The 26,431-nt window shown below is 40.4% G+C and overlaps 1 protein-coding gene across 6 annotated transcripts in view; it reads left to right on the forward strand.

Annotated features, from left to right (window-relative positions):
* The window catches only part of LOC106599832 (acid-sensing ion channel 1C), a 204,169-nt gene that overhangs the window by 155,905 nt on the left and 21,833 nt on the right, over positions 1 to 26,431 (forward strand). For 2 of the 6 annotated variants that reach the window (XM_014191173.2, XM_014191177.2), the window contains exons 1-3: positions 18,268 to 19,586; positions 22,750 to 22,900; positions 23,300 to 23,427. In XM_014191173.2, coding sequence (XP_014046648.1) covers positions 18,909 to 19,586; positions 22,750 to 22,900; positions 23,300 to 23,427 — 957 coding nt within the window. In that variant the 5' untranslated portion in view covers positions 18,268 to 18,908. Of the gene's footprint in view, positions 1 to 18,267; positions 19,587 to 22,749; positions 22,901 to 23,299; positions 23,428 to 26,431 lie in introns of those variants that run through there. The other 4 variants (XM_014191175.2, XM_014191178.2, XM_014191181.2 and 1 more) reach the window with 3 other exon arrangements.

A 26,431-nucleotide genomic window follows, 5' to 3' on the forward strand; every position in this document is an offset into this window, starting at 1 on the left:
AAGATGGGAGAGTAATCTGTTACAGGTTAAATTTTGTGGTCTGATCAAAGTTTCCTGACCGTTCCTGACCGTTGAGGTCTCAAGTTTTCTCTTGAAATTGATATGAGGTTTTAATGATCATTTTCTAAATGTAATTTACTGTCTGTCTGTGGGTGGGTGGGTGGATTTTTCTTCAGCGTTCAGTGTTTATCAGTCTGTGACCCCCAGACCTCTGGATATGCTATTCATTCACTCCTTGCAGTAATTATAGCAAGCTACCTTAATTTACTGTTGGACGGCCTCTGGTTGGGGTGAGTAAAGGGTTGGGAATGAGAGTGCCAACTCTGGTCTGTCTGATGATTGGTACTCTCAGACTGCAGGCACAGGGCAGATGTTCACCTGCATCCTCCAAAGCATCTTCTTTTGGGGTGCTGCTATAGGCCACCAAGTGCTCACAGTGAGTATTTGGTAATATGTGTGCAATGCTTGATAGTGTGTGTGATGTTAACAGAGGTCTATTTTCTGGGGACCTGAGCATTGACAGGTTAGCAACTAGCTGTCCTCTAAAGAGGAAGCTTTTAAATGTGACTAATGCCTATAATATGACCCAGGTTTTCACTCAACCAACTAAAGCGCATACTAATATTGTTGGATCTGTGACATCCACTTGTATTGATCATATTTTCACTAATGCTGCAGAGATTTGCTACAAAGCAATATCAATTCCCATTGGCTGTAGTGACCATAACATTCTGGCAATAACAAGGAAAGCCAAAGTGCCAAAGGTTGGACCTAAAGTAATGTATAAGGGGAAGATGAACAGAGCAAAGTGCAGAGAGATCCTTGATGAAAACCTGCTCCAGAGCGCTCAGGACCTCAGACTGGGGCGAATTTTTACCTTCCAACAGGACAACTACCCTAAACACAGTCAAGACAACACAGGAGTGGCTTTGGGACAAGTCTCCGAATGTCCTTGAGTGGCCAAGCCAGAGCCCAGACCTGAACCCGATCAAACATCTCTGGAGAGACCTGAAAATAGCTGTGCAGCGACACTCCGCATCCAACCTGACAGAGCTTGAGAGGATTTGCAGAGAAGAATGGAGAAACTCCCCAAATACAGGTGAGCCAAGCTTGTAGCATCACATCCAAGAGTAAGAGTAAGGGGCCGGAATACATATGGACCTGTGGTATTTTTATTGTTTTTGCTTTGTCATTATGGGGTATTGTGTGTAGATTGATGAGGTAAAAAAAACTATTTAATCAATTTTAGAATAAGACTGTAACGCAACAAAATGTGGAAAAAGTCAAGGGGTCTGAATACTTTCAGAATACACAGTACTGTACTGTAAATTGAGAAACTTGGTGACTGAACTTAACAAAAATGATATATTATTTTACCAAACTAAGATAAATTACATAAAACACATTGGAAAAAGACTTTGGAGTACCTTAAATTATATAATTGGCAGAAAACCCAATTCATCCCCATCATTCATCGAAGATGATGAACCATTTATAACAAATCCTTTCAATATTGCCAATCCTTTCAATTAATATTTCACTAGTAAAGTGGAAAAACTCAGAAGTGAATGAAAACATTGAACAGTGAACCATCAGATTTAGTATAAAATATCTAATAATGAAATAGAAGGATTGCAGTTTTGAATTTGGTCAAGTTAGTGTGGAAAAACTACTGTTACTAGGTATAGACAACCTTGATGGGAAAATATTGGGAATGGTAGCAGACTCTATTCCCACCCCTATCTGATATATCTTTAAACAAAGCCTAAAATGAGTGAGTGTGTCTACAGGTGTGGAAGGAAGCTAAAGTAATTCCACTGCCTGAAAATAGTAAAGCACGCTTTGCTGGTTCTAACAGCCGACCAGTCAGTTTGCTGCCTGTTCTTAGTAAACTGATGGAGAGAATTGTGTTTGACCAAATACAATGCTACTTTTTAGAGAACAAGTTAACTACTGAATTTCAGCATGCATATAAAGAAGGGCACTTGACTTTTACTGCACTGACTCAGATGACAAAGGATTCATTAAAGTAAATGGATAAGATGATAGTTGGAGCTGTATTGTTTGATTTCAGTGCAGCCTTTGATGTTATTGATCATAAATTGTTATTGAAAATACTCACTTGTTATGGCTTTACATCATCTGACATCACATGGTTGGAGAGTTATTTATCCAATATAACACAGAGAGTGTTCTTCAATGTAAGCTTCTCTAACATCAGATATGTACAGTGTGGTGTCTGTCAGAGCCTTGGGCCTTTTCTCAATTTTTACAAATGATTTGTCAATGGTTTTACACAAAGCTAGAATGACTATGTCTGCGGATGACTCCCCACTCTACATGTCAGCATCCAAAGCTGGAGAGCTCACTGAAATTCTAAATAAGGAGTTACAGTCAGTATCATAGTGGGTGATTAATAATAATCCAGTCTTAAATACATCTAACACTAAAAGTATTGTACTTGGTTATAAACATTCTCTAAGACTTACACCTCAACACTGGTCACACCTTTTTTGCAAAGTTGTGCATAAAGGGTGTGACCATTGAGAAAGTTGAGGAAGCTAAATTCCTAGGTATGACACTGGATGGTCAATAATCATGGTGAAGTCATATTGTCAAAGTTGTTGTGAAGATGTGGAGAGGTATGTCTGTTATAAAACTATGTTCTGCATTTTTAGCACAAAAAATGAATTGTACTAGCTGTTAAGGCTCTGCTCTTGTCCCATCTTGATTACTGTTCGGTTATATGGTTAAGCGCCGCAAAGAAAGACTTAGCAAAACTGCAGCTGTACAATACGGCGAACTTAGCAAATGAGGTGTTTGTGGTAACCACATGGGGGCAACCATCTTTATGCACCTTCGCCATTGGGACGGGTGCTCCTGCCTGACAGATACCATGGTGTGTCAGCAGTGGTGAGAACTCATCCAGCCAGCAGCCCAGCAGTTCAGCCATCTAGGAGACTACAAACAACTGGAAACAGGCATTAAGTGAGATGAAGGACATAACAGAGTGAAGGAGTCTGGGGGTTATAATGCTGTGATGTCTACAGTGTATACACGGACAGAGAGATGGGAGAAGGAGGGATGGATACCAGCAGACAGGACTCAGGCAACAGAGATAGAATGACAGGAACTAGAGAGGAAACACTAAAAGTGGACCGTTGTTCCATAGTTGTGCTTTGTGAAGGCCAAATAACTAGCAAGCTGCAGTTACAGTATTGGCAGTTTGGTCAGTAGCACTGAAGACAAACAATAAAGGAATGTCAAGACTGGGAATGTACTCTCCGCTAAGGAACCCGTTTTCTGGTAGGAGGTGAGAGAGAGGGAGGGTTTTAATCACACCATTTAACCTCATTAGGTTCTTAGATTGAGACCCAAGCATGAGTTTATTCATCCACAACAAATAGTAGTCACACCGTTAGGTTATCATATTAAATGGGTGCTTTATGAAGTGGTCTCAATGCCCACTGTCTACGTTGATAAAAACAGATGCATAATGTTTTCTTCAGCTGGATTATCATTGGCCGGAATCACTAGACTGGAGCCTTCCTCATCGTTTGATATCAAATTACCTTTGATCTAGAGTTACCTCCGTTACCTCTTGAGGTCAATATTTGGCTTTGGTTTCCCTCTAATGGCCTCTCCGATCAATACAAAACCCTCTCAGCCAAAAAGAAAGCATTTCTAGCACCTTCCGTGGTATTGTGCACCTACTTCCCTGAAAAACTATATTGCCCTGGCATCCCGTGGCCTTGTACTGCGGGAAAGTGGGAAATGAGACAGCAGCCAGAAAGTTCACATCATTCAGAACCCACTGGCTGATGAGGTGATCGTAGTAACTGATGCTCTTCAAAGGCTTTACATTTAGACAATGACATTTAAATATTAGGCCAGGGGTTCCCAAACTTTTTGGGCCCGCGACGCCATTTTGATATAAATAATATTTTTTCACCCCATGTATATAAAGGGATCAATGGCCAAATGTTTACTTTTTTAATTGGGGCTATGACAGTCTTTTACAAATCAGTCTGACAGTACTTTTGACAGTATTTAAATCTGAAGGAAGTATGGTTTGAAGTGACATGCATCAGAAAGGTATTGGGAAGTTCAGAAGATCATCAGGCAATAGTTTTGTATGATCTTCTGTGTAGAAAAGAACATCATCATTGGTGATGTTCTATTACCCCAAGTCTGATTTTGTGCCTCATCTTGTCCACTCTGTTCTGAGTCCTGCTTGACATGTGGGCATTGTAGAGGGAAACAGAAGACATACATGCTCCTGAGAGTCTTATCTTTCGGTGATGGGGTCATAATATTTTGTAGCTTAAACCGTTCAAACGATAGAGCCACATTTGTAGGAAGAAAAACAAAACCGATCTGTTCATTACAACCGCATCTAGCGGCTACTGGAGGTTACTCGCGTAACCCCAGTTCTATGAACCAAGCTCAATGTTTTACATTTTATTTCAGAGTTTAAATGTCGCGACCCCTAGTTTGGGAAACGCTGCATTAGGCAACTAAATATCTTCTATGTTAAAGGGCAAGATGGGCAGGTTTCAGTATGGCTCCTGTATGGCTCAATTGGTAGGGCATGGTGCTTGCAATGCCGGGATTGTGGATTCTATTCTCGGGACCACCCATAAGTAAAATGTGGTGTTTCCCCTATGATTTTTTTCAGCAGCGGTGGCAAGGTTAGTATGTGTGTGTGTTCTTTTTTAGAACGACTGTATGAAGGGAACTTTTGGTGACTTTTTAAAAGGACATTCTACTCCAAAATACAATCTGAAATATAATTTGCCATTTAAAAGCATTATAACCTGTAGCCTAATTGATGCAGCATAGCGGCTTTACATAAATAGGCTGAAGCATTGGTTTGCCCATCTGCATTTACCTCATTGAAAAAACCCAAAAGACTTTGAATACATACAATGCTACATATATACATTGTGACTTGTTAATTTCTGGATCAAAATGTGCCTTAGGTGGTTGGCATAGCGGGCCGTGGTTAATGGCAGGGTCTCCAACCTAATATTTTAGAGACCCTCATCTTGGCCACAGAGACAGCATTTTGCTGTTTTAAAGCTTATTTCCTCAAAAATTATAACATTATAACAAAATCAATGGGGACCCCATGCTATGACATTTTTATAAAAAAAATTGGACTGTCTACTTTTTATTTTGATGCTTGTTAGCTCTCTACTGAAACCCTGAAGCCCAAGGCAAAAAAAGAATAATTTGACTTTAGGAATTATGTCATTTGAACTACTCATTTGAACGACTTAGTATCTCATTCGAACAACTTATTATCTAGTTTGAATGACTTAATTTTTTAATTTTTTTAATCTAATTAGGCCACTTTTGTTATGCAGCATTTACCAAACTCAGTCCTGGGGACCCCAAGTGGTGCATGCTTATAATAAAGACAGAAAAATACACATTTAAGGCTTAATTACATAAAGGAATATAAGATGGAATCTAACCATAATATAAACAAGAGAAAGGAGAATGGAATATATTTGAAAAGCCTCAAATTTAAAAATGCAATGAGATGAAGCCGAGTCCAGTAGAACAGTGTCACAAAGCTACATAGTGATTTTTTTTATTATTTTTTTATTTCACCTTTATTTAACCAGGTAGGCAAGTTGAGAACAAGTTCTCATTTACAATTGCGACCTGGCCAAGATAAAGCAAAGCAGTTCGACAACATACAACAACACAGAGTTACACATGGAGTAAAACAAATATACAGTCAGTAATACAGTAGAAAAATAAGTCTATGTAAAATGTGAGCAAATGAGGTGAGATAAGGGAGGTAAAGGCAAAAAAAGTCCATGGTGGCAAAGTAAATACAATATAGCAAGTAAAACACTGGAATTGTAGATTTGTAGTAAAAGAAAGTGCAAAGTAGAAAAAGAGTTAATGGGGTGCAAAGGAGCAAAATAAAATAAATTAAATAAATAAATACAGTAGGGGAAGAGGTAGTTGTTTGTCATACACATTTCACAGCTACTGGAGGGAATACACATCCATCCTTAATTGTGAGCTAGAATTAAACAACAGTTTTCCATCAATAGAATAAATGTAGGGCGGTAACGTGACACCATAATGGAATTGCTTAGACCACACTTACCAGTACGACTAGTTATCTCACATTAAATTAATATAGATGAAACACTTTAAAATGTATGCACGCATGACTGTAAGTCGCTTTGGTTAAAAACATCTGCTAAAATGCCATATATACTGTATACAGTGCCTATAGAAAGTCTCATTTTGTTGACTTATAGCCTGGAATTAAAATAGTTTTTTCTCCCATTGATGTACATTGGTGTACACAACTTCCAAGTGGAAAAATGTTAAGGATTTTTTGGGAAAATCAATAAAATAGCTAAACTTAAATAGCTTGGTTGGATAAGGCACAGATCAGGGGATGGGTATAAAATATTTAAAAGGCGTTGAATATCCCTTGGAGCACAGTGAAGACGATTATTAATAAGAAGTGGAAAGTTGATGGCACCATCAAAACCCTGCCTAAATCAGGCGTTCCCCCAAACTTGATGATCAAGCAAGTAGGAGACTGATCATGGAAGCTACAGTGGCTTGCAAAAGTATTCACCCCCTTGGCATTTTTCCTATTTTGTTGCCTTACAAACTGGAATTTTAAAAAAATGGGGAGGGGGGGCTGGATGTTTTACATTTAAGTCATTATTATCCAGAGCAACTTACAGTAGTGAATGCATACATTTTTTTCCCCCATACTGGTCCCCCGTGGGAATCAAACCCACAACCCTGGCATTGCAAACACCATGCTCTACCAACTGAGCCACACAGGACCGTATCATTTGATTTACACAACATGCCTACCTACTACTTTGAAGATGCAAAATATTTTTTCTTGTGAAACAAACAAGAAATAAGACCAAAAAAATCAGAAAACTTGAGCGTGCATAACTATTCCCCCCCACCTCCGACCAAAGTCAATACTTTGTTAGAGCCACCTTTTGCACCAATTACAGCTCTTGTGGGTATATCTCTTGGGGGTATGTTTCTATAAGCTTGGCATATCTAGCCACTGGGATTTTTGCACATTCTTCAATGCAAAACTGCTCCAGCTCCTTCAAGTTGAATGGGTTCTGCTGGTGTACAGCAATCTTTAAGTCATACCACAGATTCTCAATTGGATTGAGGTCTGGGATTTAACTAGGCCATTCCAAGACATTTAAATGTTTCCCCTTAAACCACTCAATTGTTGCTTTAGCAGTATGCTTAGGGTCATTGTCCTGCTGGAAGGTGAACCTCCGCCCCAGTCTCAAATCTCTGGAAGACTGAAACAGATTCCCTCAAGAATTTCCCTGTATTTAGCACCATCCATCATTCCTTCAATTCTGACCAGTTTCCCAGTCCCTACTGATGAAAAACATCCCCACCACCATGCTTCACTGTGGGGATGGTATTCTCGGGGTGATGAGGTGTTGGGTTTGCGCCAGACATTGTGTTTTCCTTGATGGCCTAAAAGCTCAATTTTAGTCTCATCTGAGTAGAGTACCTTCTTCCATATGTTTGGGCAGTCTCCCACATGCCTTTTTGCCAACACCAAATGTGTTTGCTTATTTTTTTCTTTAAGCAATGGCTTTTTTCTGGCCACTCCTCCGTAAAGCCCAGCTCTGTGTAGTGTATGGCTTAAAGTGGTCATGGACAGATACTCCGCTGTGGAACTTTGCAGCTCCTTCAGGGTTATCGTTGGTCTCTTTGCTGCCTCTCTGAGTAATGCCCTCCTTGCCTGGTCTGTGAGTTTTGGTGGGCGACCCTCTCTTGGCAGGTTTGTTGTGGTGCCATATTCTTTCAATTTTTAAATAATGGATATTTTTTATAACCCATCCCTGTACTTCTCCACAACTTTGTCCCTGACCTGTTTGGAGAGCTCATTGGTCTTCATGGTGTCACTTGCTAGGTGGTGCCTCTTGCTTAGTGGTGTTGCAGACTCCGGGGCCTTCCAGAACAAGTGTATAGATACTGAGATCATGTGACACTTAGATTGCAAACAGGTAGACTTTATTTAACTAATTATGTGACTTCTGAAGGTAATTGGTTGCACCAGATCTTATTTAGGGGCTTCATAGCAAAAGGGGTGAATACATAAACACGTACCACTTTTCAGTAAAAAAAAAATTGAAACAAGTCATTATTTCATTTCACTTCACCAATTTGGACTATTTTGTTTACATGAAATCCAAATAAAAATCTATTTAAATTACAGGTTGTATTGAAACAAAATAGGAAATTCAGCCCAGGGGATGAATACTTTTGCAAGGCACTGTACCAAGAGTCCAATGGCAACTTTGAAAGAGCTACAGGCTTTCATGGCCAATACTGGTCAAAGTGTACATGTGACAATAATATCCCGAGTACTACACCAATCCGGCTTAAATGGTAGGGTGGCAAGAAGGAAGTCATTACTCAAGAAAGCACACCTTGAATCCCATTTGAAGTATGCAACAAAAAAAAACACTTGGGAGATTCTGTAGAATGTGGTAAAACCTTTTGGCCTAAATGCAAAGCGTTCCAATTGGCGCAAACCCAACATAGCACATCACCCAAAGAACACCATCCCTATTGTGAAGCACGTTGGTGTGTGTGTGTGTAGGCTACCTGCCCCTCCCCTCTGAAGCATAGGTTATGGTAGCCTACTTACAATGTTGCATAGGTTACTGTAGCCTACTGACAATGTTACATAGGTTACTGTAGCCTACTGACAATGTTACATAGTTTACAGTAGCCTACTGACAATGTTGGATAGGTTACTGTAGTTTACTAACAATGTTGCATATATTACTGTAGTCTACTGACAATTTCACATAGGTTACTGCAATGTTGCATATGTTACCGTAGCCTACTGACAATTTCGCATAGGTTACTGTAGCCTACTGACAATGATGCATAGGTTACTGTAGCCTACTGACAATGACGCATAGGTTACTGTAGCCTACTGACAATGTTGCATAGGTTACTGTAGCCTACTGACAATGTTGCATAGGTTACTGTAGCCTACTGACAATGTTGCATAGGTTACTGTAGCCTACTGACAATGTTGCATAGGTTACTGTAGCCTACTGACAATGTTACATAGGTTACTGTAGCCTACTGACAATGTTATATAGGTTACTGTAGCCTACTGACAATGTTGCATAGGTTACTGTAGCCTACTGACAATGTTGCATATATTACTGTAGCCTACTGACAATGTTATATAGGTTACTGTAGCCTACTGACAATGTTGCATAGGTTACTGTAGCCTACTATAGTTCATGTTTCACATTGGATTTATTAACTACAAAAAGGTAAGACGTGTTTTTAATTCTGGTGCTGCTCTACACACACAAGCCTGTCAGCTAGTGTGTAGATCAGTGGAAACAATTCCTTATTTAAATGCATGAAACTCTGAGGCACACAACATTTTTTATGAAAAAACTTCAAGGGGTGTAGACTTTCAATAGGCACTGAACATGTTTTGTGATTACAAGTGCAGAGTCGAATCATAACTCTGTCTTACTGGATTTGAAATAGCTACAGCATATTACGCCCAAGGCAAGTGCTTAGTCCGCTTTATTTTCTGCAGAATGTGCAAAACAGTTAGATCTCAAGAAGAACCCCACAAAGTGTATTCTGAACAACCCAAACCCAATGCATGGGGACATATTAAAGCACTACAGCGCTACCACACCAGAAGGGCATGACCCATGAAATGAATGATCTGCTGGAGAGGATGAGAGAATTCAAGGAATGAGGAGTCTATCAAATTGTGACTGCGGTCTGTGGACTAGAAAGTTTTGAGTGACAGAACAGATATGTTTTCTTCAGATGGATGCGGCCTGCTCTGCTGTGCTCGGGGACCTGGAAACAACAGGGTGTGTGTAGGCAACAGCTTCTGGTATTCATTGATACAGACTGCCTCTTCTCTGCTCTGCTCAGGCCATGGGGCTCAGACTCAGTCCGCCCAGGGAATACAACAGCACACAGTCAGGCGGAGATGTCAGAAATGTGACTACAAATACGTAATCCTGCTTGCCGCTGACTTCTGGATTCTTCTTACCTGAAAAACCCTCTCTCTGTCTGGAAGAGAGATCATTTTAGACTTGAGAGCAACATAGTAATCATTTTGAATTGAAAGTTAAAAGATCATGTAGGTTTTCTGAGAGTGTGATATGTACGTCAATGGTCCCAGACTACGGTCTGATTCATGCATTTAATTTCGTTCCCCACCGAATAACTGAATAGGAGCTTTTTAAAAGATGGCCGTTTTTATGAAGTCTTCGAAAAGCTTTTAAGAAATACTTTCTGCTCTGTATCTGTAGCTTCAGGTGAATCTTAAAAATAGTAACAGTTCAAAATTATTTTTCTGTACTGTTTGTGTGCACCCAAGGAGTGCAAGGGTGGGAATGGCCTGCTTTTGGCCCCATCTGGTGTCTACATGACTCATTACAAGGTGTGGCAGCTCTCCACAGAGACTTAATTGACTGCAGCTGCACACTAAGCTGCCATTAGAGCAGCAGCACACAGTGGAATTCACACGGGGGAGAGTTGGGAGGAGGACACACGGAAGCTCTTTTGCAAACATTTGGACCAGCCAACACCCCAATGCCTAAGGTTTGAAGCTCTCTCTGCCCTGGGGTAAAATAATATCTTCCCCAGTGATTTGTTAATGTTCAGTTACTGCCATAAAGGGCCAGTTGTTGATTTTGAGTATTTTCTGTATTTTTTAGTGAACAAGCTTTTGGGGCATGAAGATTATCCATGCTACCTTTGAGTTAATAAACCATTTTTTTTTGTGCTGAACTGCCCTGTCATTCTCTTTGCTTTTGCACTACCACAGGTGACACACTCCTCCACCTTCGGAGCAGATAAAAAATCTCCAACAACGTGAAATCTCTTCCTTGAAATGTCCTTGATTTTTCTGAGGGGGGATGGCTCAATATTCACCCTAACTGTACATTTTATGTGAATAAAACCAGAACATGAACTAGTCTTTGATGTGAATCTATTGTTGGTTTCTTTGCATTCCATCTGTAGAGTGGTTGTCCTGCTTCCTCTCTGGGCCAGAGGTTAGGTTAATTTAGAAACAAGCCACAAGATGTCACCCTTAACAAAAGAGGCGAGAGTTGCAATCTGCTAGAATGACTTTAAACCAAGAGGATTTATGATACAAGATGCACTTTCACACTTTTTTTTCTCCCTTTTTAATTGTATGTCCTGTATTAGAATTTGATCAATCTCGCTACTAGGACAATAGAGTTTTTCTTTGTAGGTTTGCGGATTAATTTCCAATAATATTTTTGAGGTTCAGACAGTGCACCATCAGAGAATGATCAGTCCTAAATTATTTCTTACAACATGACTGTTTTTTTGGCAATCTATTGATTTGGGATTTGTAACCCTGCTTGAAGCTTGTCTTCATAATCACAGAAACAGTTTTTTGATCATACAGGTGGAAATCTTCTTTCATTCTCCACACCTCTCCCTATCTCCCCACCCTCCATCTCCCTCCCTCCCCCTTTCTCTATTCCTCACTGTGTATTTCTGAGGTGTCTAATTGGTGCCAGCCAGGGATGTGATGTGTGAAGCAACACGCGTTCCTTCTCAATGGCCCTTGAAGGAGCTAGCTCCTCTCCATACAGTCCAAACCATGCTCTGCTCCTCTTCTCCTCTGGCCTTTTAATGAGTCCTCTGGGTCTTCAACACAGTGGTAAATGCTCAGAAGGAAAATTGTAACTTACACACAGCACAGGGATCGTTGAGATACTTTTAAAGTGTGAACGCACTAATGGAATCTCACTCGAAATGCTGCTGTAGAAGAAAGTAAAGTGGTGTTTCATTTCTAAGGATTCCTTCCTTTTGCTGATGTTTTTAACAGCAACCAGGACAGTTAATCATGCATTGATGATGGTAAATCTTCAAATGATGCATACTGTGTAAATGTTTCATTAAATGGAACGTTATAGTTAGACCCACTATGAAAAATGACAGTGCAAGCGTTGAGGCCATAGAAATGTATTTTCAGCAGCAGTTCCAATTGTATAGAGCAGAAAAGTCATTAACTATTGCCCCTGAGCAGGTAATATTCCTGAATAAAGTCAACACTCCCTTTGAGAAGATCTCATAACATAAATAATGTCTCATCCGTCAAGTGAGTGTACCAACATAAATATAGTAAGTGTTTGGGCCAATCTTTGACAAATCCACTTTCCAGATACTCCTAACACATGACTTACAGAGAAATGTCACGTCCTGACCAATATTTAGGTATTATTTGTATTATATTTGGTCAGGACGTGGCAGAGGTATATTTTGTTTTGTATTATGGGGTTTTGTGTGTGGTGTAGTGGGGTGTGTTAGTTGTTGGTATAGGTTCTAGGTTTGTTTTTCTATGTATAGTTAATTGGGGTTGGACTCCCAATTGAAGGCAGGTGTGTTGAGTTGCCTTTGATTGGGAGTCCTATATAGTAGGGTGTGTTTGTGTTTCGTGGGTAGTTGTATTTTGCACTGCGTTTATTCTGCCTGTAAAACTGTCACTAGGCTTTATTAGTTTTCTTGTTTTTTTCTCCGTGTTCAAATTCATTTAATAAATTAAGATGATGAGCACTAACTCCTCTGCGTATTGGTCCATGTTCTCCGACGATGATTTCGCTATATCGTCTGGCGACGAAGAAATCTGTGACAAGAAAAATATTAAATTGTCAAGACAATAGTAATTTGGTGTCTGGAGAAAACACAGAAATTGATGGTATGGGAAAAGATGGGTATTAACATTCCTCATATTATTTATGAAAGCAGTTATTGGCTGTTCAAATGCTTTTCAGATTCACCATAACTGCAATGTGATAAAGAAAATGCATTATGCAGAGTGGGAGCACACTGTGCATCTTTCACACTTGCTTTTATGGTACAGTCTGGATATCTAAACTCAGTAAAAAAAAGAAACGTCCCTTTTTCAGGACCCTGTCTTTCAAAGATAATTCGTAAAAATCCAAATAACTTCACAGATCTTCATTGTAAAGGGTTTAACCATTGTTTCCCATGCATGTTCAATGAACCATAAACAATGAATGAACATGTACCTGTGGAACAGTCGTTAAGACACTTACAGACGGTAGGGAATTAAGGTCACAGTTATGAAAACTTAGGACACTAAAGGGGCCTTTCTACTGACTCTGGAAAAACACCAAAAGAAAGATGCCAGAGTCCCTGCTCATCTGCGTGAATGTGCCTTAGGCATGCTGCAAGGAGGCGTGAGGACGGCAAATGTGTCCAGGGCAATAAATTGCAATGTCCGTACTGTGAGACACCTAAGACAGCACTACAGGGAGACAGAATGGACAGCTGATCGTCCTTGCAGTGGCAGACCACGTGTATCAACACCTGCACAGGATCGGTACATCTGAACATCACACCTGCGGGACAGGTACAGAATGGCAACAACAACTGCCCAAGTCACACCAGGAACGCATCATCCGTCCATCAGTGCTCAGACTGTCCGCAATAGGCTGAGAGAGACTGGACTGAGGGCTTGTAGGCCTGTTGTAAGGCAGGTCCTCACCAGACATCACCGGCAACAACTTTGCTATGGGCACAAACCCACCTGTCGCTGGACCAGACAGGACTGGCAAAAATTGCTCTTCATTGACGAGTCGCGGTTTTGTCTCACCGGGGGTGATGGTCGGATTTGCGTTTATCGTCGAAGGAATGATCGTTACACCAAGGCCTGTACTCTGGAGCGGGATCGATTTGGAGGTGAAGGGTTCGTCATGGTCTGGGGCGGTGTGTCACAGCATCATCGGACTGAGCTTGTTGTCATTGCAGGCAATCTCAAAGTTTTGTGTTACAGGGAAGACATCCTCCTCCCTCATGTGGTACCCTTTCTGCAGGCTCATCCTGACATGACCCTCCAGCATTACAATGCCATCAGCCATACTACTCGTTCTGTGCGTGATTTCCTGCAAGACAGGAATGTCAGTGTTCTGCCATGGCCAGCGAAGAGCCCGGATCTCAATCCCATTGAGCACATCTGGGACCTGTTGGATCGGAGGGTGAGGGCTAGGGCCATTCCCCCCAGAAGTGTCCGGGAACTTGCAGGTGCCTTGGTGGAAGAGTGGGGTAACATGTCACAGCAAGAACTGGCAAATCTGATGCACTGCAGTACTTGCAGCTGGTGGCCACACCAGATACTGACTGTTACTTTTGATTTGGACCCCCCCCCCCCCTTTGTTCAGCGACACATTATTCCATTTCTGTTAGTCACATGTCTGTGGAACTTGTTTAATATATTTCTCAGTTGTTGAATCTTATGTTCATTGAAATATTTACACATGTTAAGTTTTCTGAAAATAAACACAGTTGACAGTGAGAGGACGTTTCTTTTTTGCTGAGTTTATATGCTCAGTGAGGCTGTGTCATAATATAATCTCACTGAGAGATCATTTTAAGATCCTTTTGGAACTGTCCAAAAAAAAGCTACTGGGAGTTATCCTTGGAGTTATCCTTGCAGCTTGAAAAAAAAATGACACTCCAATTGAATGTCTGTTAAGTTTAGCATTTTTGAGATGCCACTTTGCTTATTAAGAATTGGCTTGCCTTAGTATGTTGGGCTGAGCTGTGTGAAATCAACAACAGTCTGTCTCAACCCAAGCCTCGTCAGTGGAGAAAAGTCATTGAAAGATCTGGTGATATACAGCAATGACAAGATGAGTGTGCATGTTGGAACGTTAGATGAGTGTGGAATAGTTTAACTTGATTTAATCCTTCTCTTTGTAAAGTGTGTTGGGACCATGTGTGAAAATGCACTTTCAAATTGATACAACTTGGATAGTGAAGCACAAGTTTGGATTTATTAATTTGAGCTCAAAGAGGAGCAAAGTGTCTCAACAGCACATCTCCATCAAACCCTGTTCTGTACCATTTTCCAGGTGGTGACTTAAGCAATAAGGCCCGAGGAGGTGTGGTATATGGCCAATATAGCACGGCTTAGGACTGTTCTTATGCGCGATGCAACGCGGAGTGCCTAGATACAGCCCTTAGCCGTGGTACATTGGCCCTAATACCACAAACCCCCGAGGTGCCTCATTGCTATTATAAACTGGTTACCAAAGTAATTAGAGCAGTAAATATAAATGTTTTGTCATACCCGTGGCTGTCAGCCAATCAGCATTCAGGGCTCGAACAACCCAGGTTATTAAATGCTTTATATCAGGCGTTTACAGTAACAGCCTGTAAAGAGAGACAGAAAGAAAGAGAGCGAGGAGAAAGTGGATGGAGAGAAGTGGTGGTAAAGTAAGAGGACCCTAGGGAAGGTCCATATTGGGGGGTGGTAGCAATTATGATTATCATGGATGGCCACAATGTGACCTCTGGTAGGAGGTTCCTAATGGAAGCTGTAAATTGTCCTTTGGTCTCAAGATGCTGACTAGGGAGCTTTTAGAAAACCAAGTAAAGCTCTATGGACCTCTGGACATGCATGGCCACAATGGGCTTTTGGAACAAATGGGCTTTAGCAATTAACTTCCTTGGTTAAATATTCCGGAGACATCGACAGGTTTCCAAAGAAATAGAGAGGGCTGTAAATCAATGCGGATGGTTGATCGATAAGTAGACAGAAACAGTCAGCAATAACTCTTATAGAGGCGGTATTGCAAAGGTAATTGATTTGTTTACTTTAAAATCAAGACTAAAGCACATTAGTAATGTGAAATTTACTACAGTAGTAATGCTAAATGTATATGACTTTTGTGTTATTTTATTCCCCCGAATGATTAATAATTCATAGACAGTCATTGTAATTACTGTAAGTGGTTAACAAAAGGATTTGTGAATGATTGCATGTACAGACCCTACCCTAGCTAGTGAACTGATTATGAACCATTGTGCCCCATTATTTAGCGAGGTACTTCAACCAAAAGGGGCATGGCAACAAGCACAAAATGAACTTATGTTCCATTCCAGCACCAGAGGTTTAAATTCATTCCAATTCAAATGCAGATATAGGCTCCAGCTTCATCAGACAGAGAGATAGTGACCAAGTCATTAGTCAACCTTCATTCCAAAGACGTTTTCAATCTATTCATTTCTCATTCAACTTGTTTGTAGACAAAAATCATCAAAGCAAAACTGTTTTAAATCTGGTCTTGTTATAGATGGAAGTGTTCTTTTTGTGGCAAAAATAACGGGGAGAGGGAAAGCGTAATTAAAAAGCTGGTTTGACAAGACCCCACAGGAAGGCGTTTAATGATCAGATAAGACACGGAGTTCGTTAAGAACTCGATTGGACTGTGCAAGTAAAAGGTAATTGAAGCCAAAGATTTAGGCAATGCTTCATGTCAAATATGGTTTTATAGCTCTCGCAAATGCTTATTGTAAGCCCTCAAATGCGAGTCAACTCTTCACCTGCTCTTTCCCTCCTAAACAACCTGGTCTCAGAGCATTTTGTATTATTCTGTACGTAAATCCGAGACGCTCCATTTAGTATGATATGTTATGTTTCTATGGTATGTATTAATCTGTGGTTGTCCATCACCCATTTTGTATATGTTATGAATTACAATTCGTATAATATGTTAAGAATTTGCAAAACATACAATATGTTACAAATTTGCAAACAAATGATATGTTACGAATTTTAGCTAGGTGGCTAACGTTAGCTAACTAATGTTAGGTAGGCTAGGGGTTAGGGTTGAGTTTAGGGTTGAGGAAGTGTTAGCTAAAAGGGTTAGGGTTAGGGGAAGGGCTAACTAACATGCTAAGTAGTTGCGAAGTAGCAGAAAAGTAGTAAGTAGTTGAATAGTTGCTAATCAGCTAAAATTGTTAAAGTTATCTGTGATGAGGTGGATTTACATTTACTATTCTACGTCTAGTCAATGAGAGGCTGTCCTAAACGGGAGAGACTCTATCATATCCTGTTTAATATTCAGGACTATGTATTGACACAGCCTTTTTGCTTGAATGAGAGTTGGGGACACCATGAAGCACATGGTTTAAAGAATGTGTCATGCCAGTTTATGAATATCAGAGTATCTTTTAGAGTTAATTGGATGCTTTTGTCATTCCTGGACCACTTATGCACATTATTGCAGCATTACACTCATCACTGGGATGCTCAACATTCCAAACACAGACAGACACCTGGTTCCAAGGGGAATTAGTAGGAAAAAAGTCACAGAAGTAGGCTGTATCTGAGAAATATATGCTGTACCCTAAAATTGACTTGAAAATGAATTAAAATAAGTTTGCAACATGGCAGTAACAAAGGTGTGACATGCTAGCACAGGAGGTTGGTGGCACCTTAATTAGGGAGGACGGGCTCATGGTAATGGCTCGAGCGGAATGGTATCAAATGCATCTAACACATGGTTTTAATGTGTTTGATGCCGTTCCATTTTCTCCGTTCCAGCCATTATTATGATCCGTTCTCCCCTCAGCAGCCTCCACTGCTTGCTAGATACCGGTGACTGCCTGGGTATTTCAAGAACGTTTTTTCTTCAGTCTTTGAACATCTGTTTCAGTGTTTTGAGCCTCAATAAGTATCTGCTACAATTACTGTAGGACTTTTCCCAATTAACAGAATATTATGTCTATTATACTCCAATGAGGAACTAACTTGTAGCACACTTGCAAGAGTGCTGTGCTGATTATGTCGTAAAATGACATGGATCTCAATACTCTTGGGTCCAATTTCCTCTGCCTAGCTGGCTCTTGAGGCTCTGAGAGGCTGTCCAAACAAATCAACAGAATGGTGCTTCATATCTGTTAATTGTGTAGAAGCTCCCTGTTCTTCATTGCAATTTATTTGTGAAACTAACATGTAGAACTGTCTAAGACCTGAAGAACCATAAACAAGTGGTAAAAGTGATATTTGATATTGCCTGATTACTGTAATGCATTTAACTTCCAAATAGAATTCTGAGTGTGTAATTTGAGTTCTTGCCTATTGGCTAGTATCTAGATTGCTGTTCTCTGGTTTATCAATAATACCGTTTTTATCGATCCATGTAAAAAAACTGCTACTTTTGCACCACTAGCAGAGTGTAATCAGCCCTTCTTTGTTGCATTAGGACTTTTTGCTGTATTTTATTCTGGACCACTCTTAATATTTATGCATGAGTGGTGGAAATACCTTTCCCCTTACCCACCTCCCATTTTTGCCATTATTGGAGTGCCTATTCCATCACTGGAGGGAAGCAATTTCACTCACTGGCTCCCCCTCATTCCCATTCGACTGTAGAGAGAAGAGAGTGAGGAGGGAAAATAGCTTTATATTCCTGCTTTAAGTCCAAAGACCAAAAGTATCTCCTCCAGCTGAGTAGGAGGGAGGAGTTGAGAGCTTTCTAGGCAGCTTCTGCACAAAAGGCACAAATCACTGGAAACTGGGAGCAGCATTGCGGAGATGAGAAGAAGGTGATGAGGAAAAAGAGTGAAACAACATCTGAGCAACAGGGTATGTCTTTACAGATTTCCTAAGTGACTGATTGCTTCAGGAATTGAACTAGACCCCTGCACCTGCAACATGTTATTATCACACCCGTTCATCTGTTGATGAGAGACTAGTGTTGGATAATAAAGAGAAGAATTCTGTCGATCGAGAAATTAATGCGGCATTTTTTATTAAATCGTGATGTAAATCAATCAGTTGTATATCCCTAAAAAGTCAAATACAGTACATGCCTTTTGTTTGTTTGGTTTGCAAAGACTATTCAAGCCCGAGTACTGGACAGCTGTGTGTATCTGGAGCATCGGAAAATATATTATTTTTGTGTTTTGCCTGGAATTTATGACACCAATTCAACCAGAAAACCCATCATGATGTCTGTATGTAAAATGAATAGCCCGAAGCTTGACTAAAAAGACTGCCTTTTGGCTTGAACCGTATGTGTAGCCTTGGAACAGAGATCATCATGGTAACTGCCCCCACATCAGAATCAATCAGCCCTGGGTCTCTACCTAACGATGCCCAGGAGACCACTATCCAGTACAAAACAGGAAAGAGGAGGAAGAGCATGCTAAAACAATCATTGATGGAGATCACCGTAGCTTTCATGAGGAGGACAAAAGTCCACGGGCTGATGTTCGTCTTCTCCCCAGACAAGACCCTGACCCAGCGGGTCCTTTGGCTCCTGGCCGTCTTTGTGTGTGTGAGTCTCTTGTTCACCTGGTCTTGGAACCGCATCCTCTACCTGATGTCCTACCCGGCCGTCACCAGGATTAAGATGGAGTGGGCTCATAACATGTCCTTCCCAGCAGTGACCTTCTGCAACCATAACCTGTTCCGGGTGTCCAGTCTGACCAAGGATGACCTGTACCACTGTGGCTACTGGATGGACCTGATGCACCAGAACCACTCGGTTATGGAGAGGAGCCTGGCACTTCTGAGGGACAACCACAAGTACAACCTTCTCAGCCTGCTGGACTTCAACGGCTACACCCCGCCTCCTCATTACCATGTCAACACCACCGAGATGATTGGCAGGCTGGGCCACCAACTGGAGGACATGTTGCTGGAATGCAGGTTCCGGGGGGAAAACTGTACTCGCCAGAACTTCACCACTGTATGTAAAGTAATATAGCCTAGAGATATCACGAAAGACGTCTGTGAGGGGTTGCTGATGTGCGTTTTGTGTACAACGTATTAATAATTCATTCAATGGTGTGTTTGAATGATATTCAGTCTTGCGGGTATTCTCTAGGCAGGATTGAAGACACTGACGTTTTATGGCTAGCTACCGGTATCATGTCAGATGCATTTGTCTTGTCCTTTTCTTTTGTTTTGTTTTGCTTATACAAAATAATAGTTGTTCAGTGAATTGTAAGAATACAAAGAATACAGATACACCTCGTTTATAGGATGGTATTGATTGGGTAGAAATACTGTTAATTTTCTTTCCAACATAGATCACAGTTGCGCATTGTTTGCATGTTGGATGATTTTCGAAGCGCAGTGGTACAGTATAACAAAGTCAACCCTCAAAAGTATCACATTCACGTTACCTCTCAAAACATGAACTTTAGTAAGTACTGTTCAAAACACTCCGTCTTTGTGTCCCTCTCTCTTAGCAGGGAAGAAGAATAAAGGCATCAATAATTCAAACATTATAAATGAGTACTAATGAAAGTTTCAGCATCTCAAATTAAACATCTGGACATTCTATTGACACTGTGCATCCCTTTCATGAGCTTATTCCCCAGAGAGGTGGATGACTCATCAGTCAAAATAAGCCCCTGACTGCACTAGTCTATAACAGTCTGTTACTCTCAATAATGTTACCTCAAAGCTATTAGCAGTCTTCAAACAGATTGCTGTTCAATTTTACATGTAAAGAAAATGTCATTGTTAGTCACATTCAAAAGCTCACTAGACATAACCAATTTATCAACTGTATAAGATTTGAAAAAATATGAATAGACAACTTGGGACCTGTGTTTAAAGAGAGTTTACCCCAATTACAAAATTACAAATTGGTTGCCTTAACCTGTAAGCAGTCTATGAACAAGGTATGACAGCAATCCATGCATTGATTGCCGTCATACCTTGTCCATAGACTGCTTACAGAGTAAAGAAACCAATACTTCATTTTGTAACTTGGGTGAACTATCCCTTTAAGTAGCCGACAGAGACAGAGATTTTTATCGTGTGTGTCATTTCAAGTTTTATCCGATTATATCAAATTCCATCTAAAGGAAGACTTTTGTCTTTAGGTGCCGTCTTTTGACAGTTTTGACAGAGATTTTCCACAAAGATTAGGTACTTCAATGTGAGGCATGCAAGGCTCGTTATAGGGATTTTATTATATTCAAGCTGCTGTTTTTATAAGGTTAAACCTAAAAGCGTTAGAATTCCATCTTACATTTTGGTTCTGGCAGGGGCCAGTTGCTCAGAGGGCCTCATTATGGACAGGAGGGGAGAGGAAACTGAAGCCCTGTCATGTCTGTCTGAGCCCATGTGGGTCTGAGGTGGGACATGGAAGACTGACTCTGATCTCTGGAGAGAGGCTTTGTTATGCTACCAGAGTCATCCCTCTCTCTAAAACTTTCACCGCAATAGATATTGAAAGGAAAATCTGTTGCCCACGCCATAGGATTCCTCCCTATGGGTTTACTGTTTCTCTTCAAATGTATTGCTGTGGGACCAGAACATTGAGCCAGGAACAGCAATGGTGATTATTCCAGCAACAGGGCTTGTCTAGACCATGTTAATGTCTGTCAGTGGCTATTAAATACTGACATATTATGTCCCAGCTCAAACCAAATGGGAGTTGGCAGTGTAAAATGAGTGGTGGCCTTATCCATCATAAGGCCTGAGTAGTTAGATGAGACAAAATTCTCCCAACAAACGGGTGTACCTTGTACGTGGTAGTTGAAATAGCAAAACAAGAGCGGCAAGCAAGTCTCATCCCATGATCTTGGATGTACAATATTTCCATGTGTACAGATGTAGGATCTTCATTTGATCACTCTTATGTTGCTGAGAAGTTTCCTGCACCAGCTTTGTGATTTACATAAATTAACTGAAAACCCACACTTATCAACGGTATTGCACTTTTCATGTAGCTTACTTTTGGCCAGCAAATAGCCTAACCACCGATCAAGCAACATTATGGACTAAACGTTGTTGCGGGATCATTTTGCTGTGACATATATGTCAAATTAAGACCCGACATCTGTGTGTACACTGTATATGCCTATACCTTTGTGCAAAATCACTTTTCATTTCCTGTGGTTATTAAGATACATGTGGAGGATGACTGTATGACATACAGTAGTACATGCTTAGTGTAGATAAAACCCTCAGAGCACTCCATGGCCAATCAATTCCACCTCTGTGAAATTAAATCCCTTACGCAGCAAAATGGATCTAGAATTTAAAGGCCTTATTGCCTTTACCTATTTTAACTTTTAGTTTTAAGTTACAGCTCACCAGCCATGAGTGTCAGTTATGAAAAGCCAGATGCAGCATTCTAAGAAGCTCCTAAGGCTAACTTCTGCTCTGTTGGCAGACATGAGAGGAAAGTTGCCCATCTCTGAGAAAATGTGTAAAATTGAAGAAAGAAAATACATGAAACGTCAATGTAATTTGTGAGAGGTGCTAAAAGAGCACGGTGCTGTTATACTGGAAAATCAGCACAGTACATCTCTGAATCAGTCAAACTAGCTGGGTACAGCTGCAGGCAAAATATAGTGTGCACCAACAGTTAATATTAGATTACCATTGAGCTGCAATGGCATAAATGAATGCTTTCCTAGGGCCCATAATATAAGGCACTACCTAATATAAATTGCATTTGAACAACTTAATTTAGTGCTTGGTGGGATGGGAGAGGGTGGGTGGGCTTTGCCTATATTGCTTAACTAAAACGTTCTGTTTTAATGGAAAATAGGTCGAAAATAAGTCCTAAATAAGTATCTAAATTACTCAGGGGGAATATAAAATGGGGCTGGGTAAAGATTGCCAGTTGCTATGTTACCGGTGTTCATTTATTTATTCATTCATCAATCTATATAGCATCTTGTTTGGTTCAGTGTTTTCTCTGATAATTACCTCCGAAGCTTACCTGCCAAGCAACCCTATCCGCAACCGCAACGTGCAGTAAATTAGTCTTGACAGAGAGCAAGACAGAGAGAAACCATTACACAAAGTGACTGTGATGTTTACTCGCTATGTCAAAACAACGTTGTTACGTTGAATTAATGTCATTTACCTTCTTCTTATTGCAGATTTACACGCGGTACGGGAAATGCTACACCTTCAACTCTGGCTTGGACGGCAACCCGTTGTTGACGACGTTAAAAGGCGGGACAGGAAATGGGCTGGAGATCATGCTAGACATTCAACAGGATGAATATTTACCTGTTTGGGGAGAGACAGGTGAGTACGCAGTTGTATGACTTCACTTAGTTAGAACCACAATAACTAATCTGTCCATTTTAATGCAGTAATGACTGGATTTTGGGCCATGGTAGAATGAACTTTGAAAATCAACCAGCCAACAGACATGCATTTAAGGTGCCTTCCTAGCACAGAATTTCACCTGGACAGTATTACAACAACAGATAATGCAGTTCAAACATTTATCCAACACAACATTTAATGTTCCTTCTTAACAGTGCATTTCAGCATTGGCTTTATCACAACAACAGATATCCAGTAAAAATTTTTAAAAAAACATCCCATTCCCAACACAACACTTAATGCCTTCAATCCGGTTAAGGAGAGGAGCAGAGGTTTCTGTTGTGACATTCTCTGGCCTGCTGTATGTATCCACAGACGAGACCTCGTACGAAGCAGGCATCAAGGTTCAGATCCACAGCCAGGACGAGCCTCCTTTCATTGACCAGCTGGGATTTGGTGTGGCCCCTGGTTTTCAAACTTTTGTGTCATGTCAGCAGCAACTGGTATCTAATGCTCAGCCTCTCGCACAAACACCTTTCCCTCCTTTCCTTCCTTCATCCTCTCGCTCTGCTTTTTGTCCGTGTTTTTATCCAAACCTCCAACCCTTCTTCCTCCTCTTGTCATTGGCTATACCTTCTGTGTCTCAGAGTCTGGAGCCAAATCAGTTGTGTTTACCATTCATGCATGGAATAACATGCAGCCAGGGCATTAGCTAAACCTGGACAAAAAACAGTCTAATGACTCTGAACTGAAGTAGTAACAATGTGGTATTCGCTACCCACTATGTATCCAACAATGGATACAGAGGGAAAGATGGATTGGATGTACCAAGCAGACACTGTCTATAAATTTATTTACACTGTTATTGGTGGGCCAGAGCTAAAGTACCCCAGGCAGTGCACACACATCTCCGACAGCTCAAAAGTACATTTTCCATATAATGTTGCTGGCAATGACTGATCCCACTTAGGATGGGAGAAAAATAGTATAATATCGCTGAATGCTGCATAAATTGGATTCAGTGATGCGTAATAACACTATGTAGAGAGAAACAATAACATTCGGAAGACTTAGGTTTGCTTTTCACAAAATGCATGGAACCATAGCAAGCCGTTGTTAACTTTTTCTGTAAAAAGGAAAACCATTTCAGTGTGAACTTTACATTTTCTGGTGTAACAAAAAAAAGCAATGTAGCACAATCATCGTGGCTTTGCAAGAGAGGGACAAAAAAATTATTAAGCTTGAATTACTGGCCGTGATTAAAGTGTAGTCAGAATTGGCTCCCAAGAGTAGCACTCATTCAGCAGAAGTTACACGTCTTCAGAGGCTCTCTCGCTTAAATCAACTCCACTCAGTATAAATACAAATCATGGATAATGGAGCATATCTGGTACATCTTATCAAACAGATGTTCTAAGGATTTAATTTACCTTGTGTGGATAAATTTCAGATGATATTGAAATTAGAGCTGAAAAAAGACTTAGCTATAGGCTACAGTGCCTGTAAGCACGGTCCAATTAGCCTGTATCTGATGGGCTCTGTGACCAGTCAAAATGGAGCAATATTCCCTAATAGGCATCAGCCAGTTGTCAGATACGAATATTAAAATAAGGCAATGTTAGGACCTCAAGTGTCATTTTCATACCGAACTGAACTGAAACGTCCCCGAGACGTCCACTTTCCTCGTGTTCGCAATGGCCATCCTTTTTTTCAAATCCTTAGGTCATCTATTTCACTGTCCTGTCATTGTCACTAACTGTAACCATAGGACAGGATTACAGCACCCTTCTCACGCTGTACAGTACACAGATTCTGTCACGCCCTGACCTTAGAGCCTTTTTTATTCTCTATTTTGTTATGTCAGGGTGTGACTTGGGTGGGCATATCTAGGTTTCTATTTCTTTGTTGGCCTAGTATGGTTCCCAATCAGAGGCAGCTGTTTATTGTTGTCTCTGATTGGGGATCATACTTAGGCAGCCCTTTTTCCCACCTGTGATTGTGGGATCTTGTTTGTGTGTAGTTGCTTTCTGCACTGCATATAGCTTTACGTTCGTTTTTGTATTTTGTTGTTTTTCCGGTGTCATTTTTATTAAAAGTAAAATGTACGCCTACCACGTTGCACCTTGGTCCAGTTCTTCAGACGATCGTAACAGATTCCAGATTATGTCAGTGAATGTCAAACATCAATTTCCTTGATCAAACATTAAAATAATGGAGCCTAGACTTAAAAAAAATGATAATCCTGAATCTCAAATAGCTAATTGGCTAATGCTATAGGTAATTAACAGACCCTCTTAGCAGAGTCCTTTCCCTGTAATCAGTGGAGAGAGAGAAAAGTAATAACGTTCGGGGTATGCTCCCAACAATTCCCTGGACTTCATTAATAGAGGGAGGTACAGTACATGCCCATAATACCCACATTGATTTTCACATCAAAACATGTCATGAAAATGAGTAATCATTTTAAGACGATAAAAAATACTGTAGCATCACACTGTTGAGGAAAACTCGTTCCAAGGAACAAGGCCGAGCTCATTATTCCGTTTTCTAAGAGTTTATTCAAGCAATTTCAGGGAAGCTCACACTCAGGATGAAACTGGAGAGGAACTTAACTATTACAGATGAATTATATTTCATCTACACAAAGAGCTGTTTACCCTTCCTAGGGGAGGCAAGCTTACATGAGAGATAAGGGGTACTTGGCTCCAATTTCTTAAAGCATTGTACAAACAAGAACAGGTTCTAACCAGTTTTCACAGCCTATGTGTCTAAGATTGGGGAGTGATAAGATCTTTAGAGCTTAAAGAGATATAACAAGAATTCAGCCTTTGCTGGGCCTTTAGACAAGGAGCCAGTAACAAATCACTATTTTGTGCGGTGTATGAAGAGGGTACTGGACATGAAAATGACCAGTGATATAGGACAGATAGTGTTATTCAACTCAAGCATTTACATAGCATTAGACTGCAACATACCATTTTTCCCCAACAACACACACTATCAAATCTATTGCAATAACATGCCACTCAGCCTGCAGCTTATGAAATCCTGTGATTATAACTTGAAACAGTGACAGGAAGGTGAAATACAGCTGTGATCTACAGACAGATATTTCCTTTGGCAACCACTTTATTTTGAAGGACCTCAAAGTGTCATTGGACTCACAATGTCATGTTTTATAGACTCATTGAAGATACACATCTTATTAACTGTACAAGTCACAACTTTAGTTTCTCTTCAGAGTTAGTGAAAACTCAGGGTTCAGGGTTTATGTAACTTTTCCCGCTGACTGAGTTACATAATGTAATTATCAGGATTATAAATAATTACCAGAAAAATATTTGAATACATGGAAAATTACACCTTGACCTACAAGTTAGTCAGCAAGTTATTTTATCCCAAAGAAGATTTTCTATCAAGGGGCTCTTCAAAACACCTCTCTCCAGATTCTAAAGAATAACATGAGGTTATCGATGCAGTGCATCTCTAAAACAGACAATTGGACAT

The sequence above is a fragment of the Salmo salar genome, chromosome ssa03 (assembly GCF_905237065.1).
Source record: "Salmo salar chromosome ssa03, Ssal_v3.1, whole genome shotgun sequence".
NCBI classification, from domain to species: domain Eukaryota; kingdom Metazoa; phylum Chordata; class Actinopteri; order Salmoniformes; family Salmonidae; genus Salmo; species Salmo salar.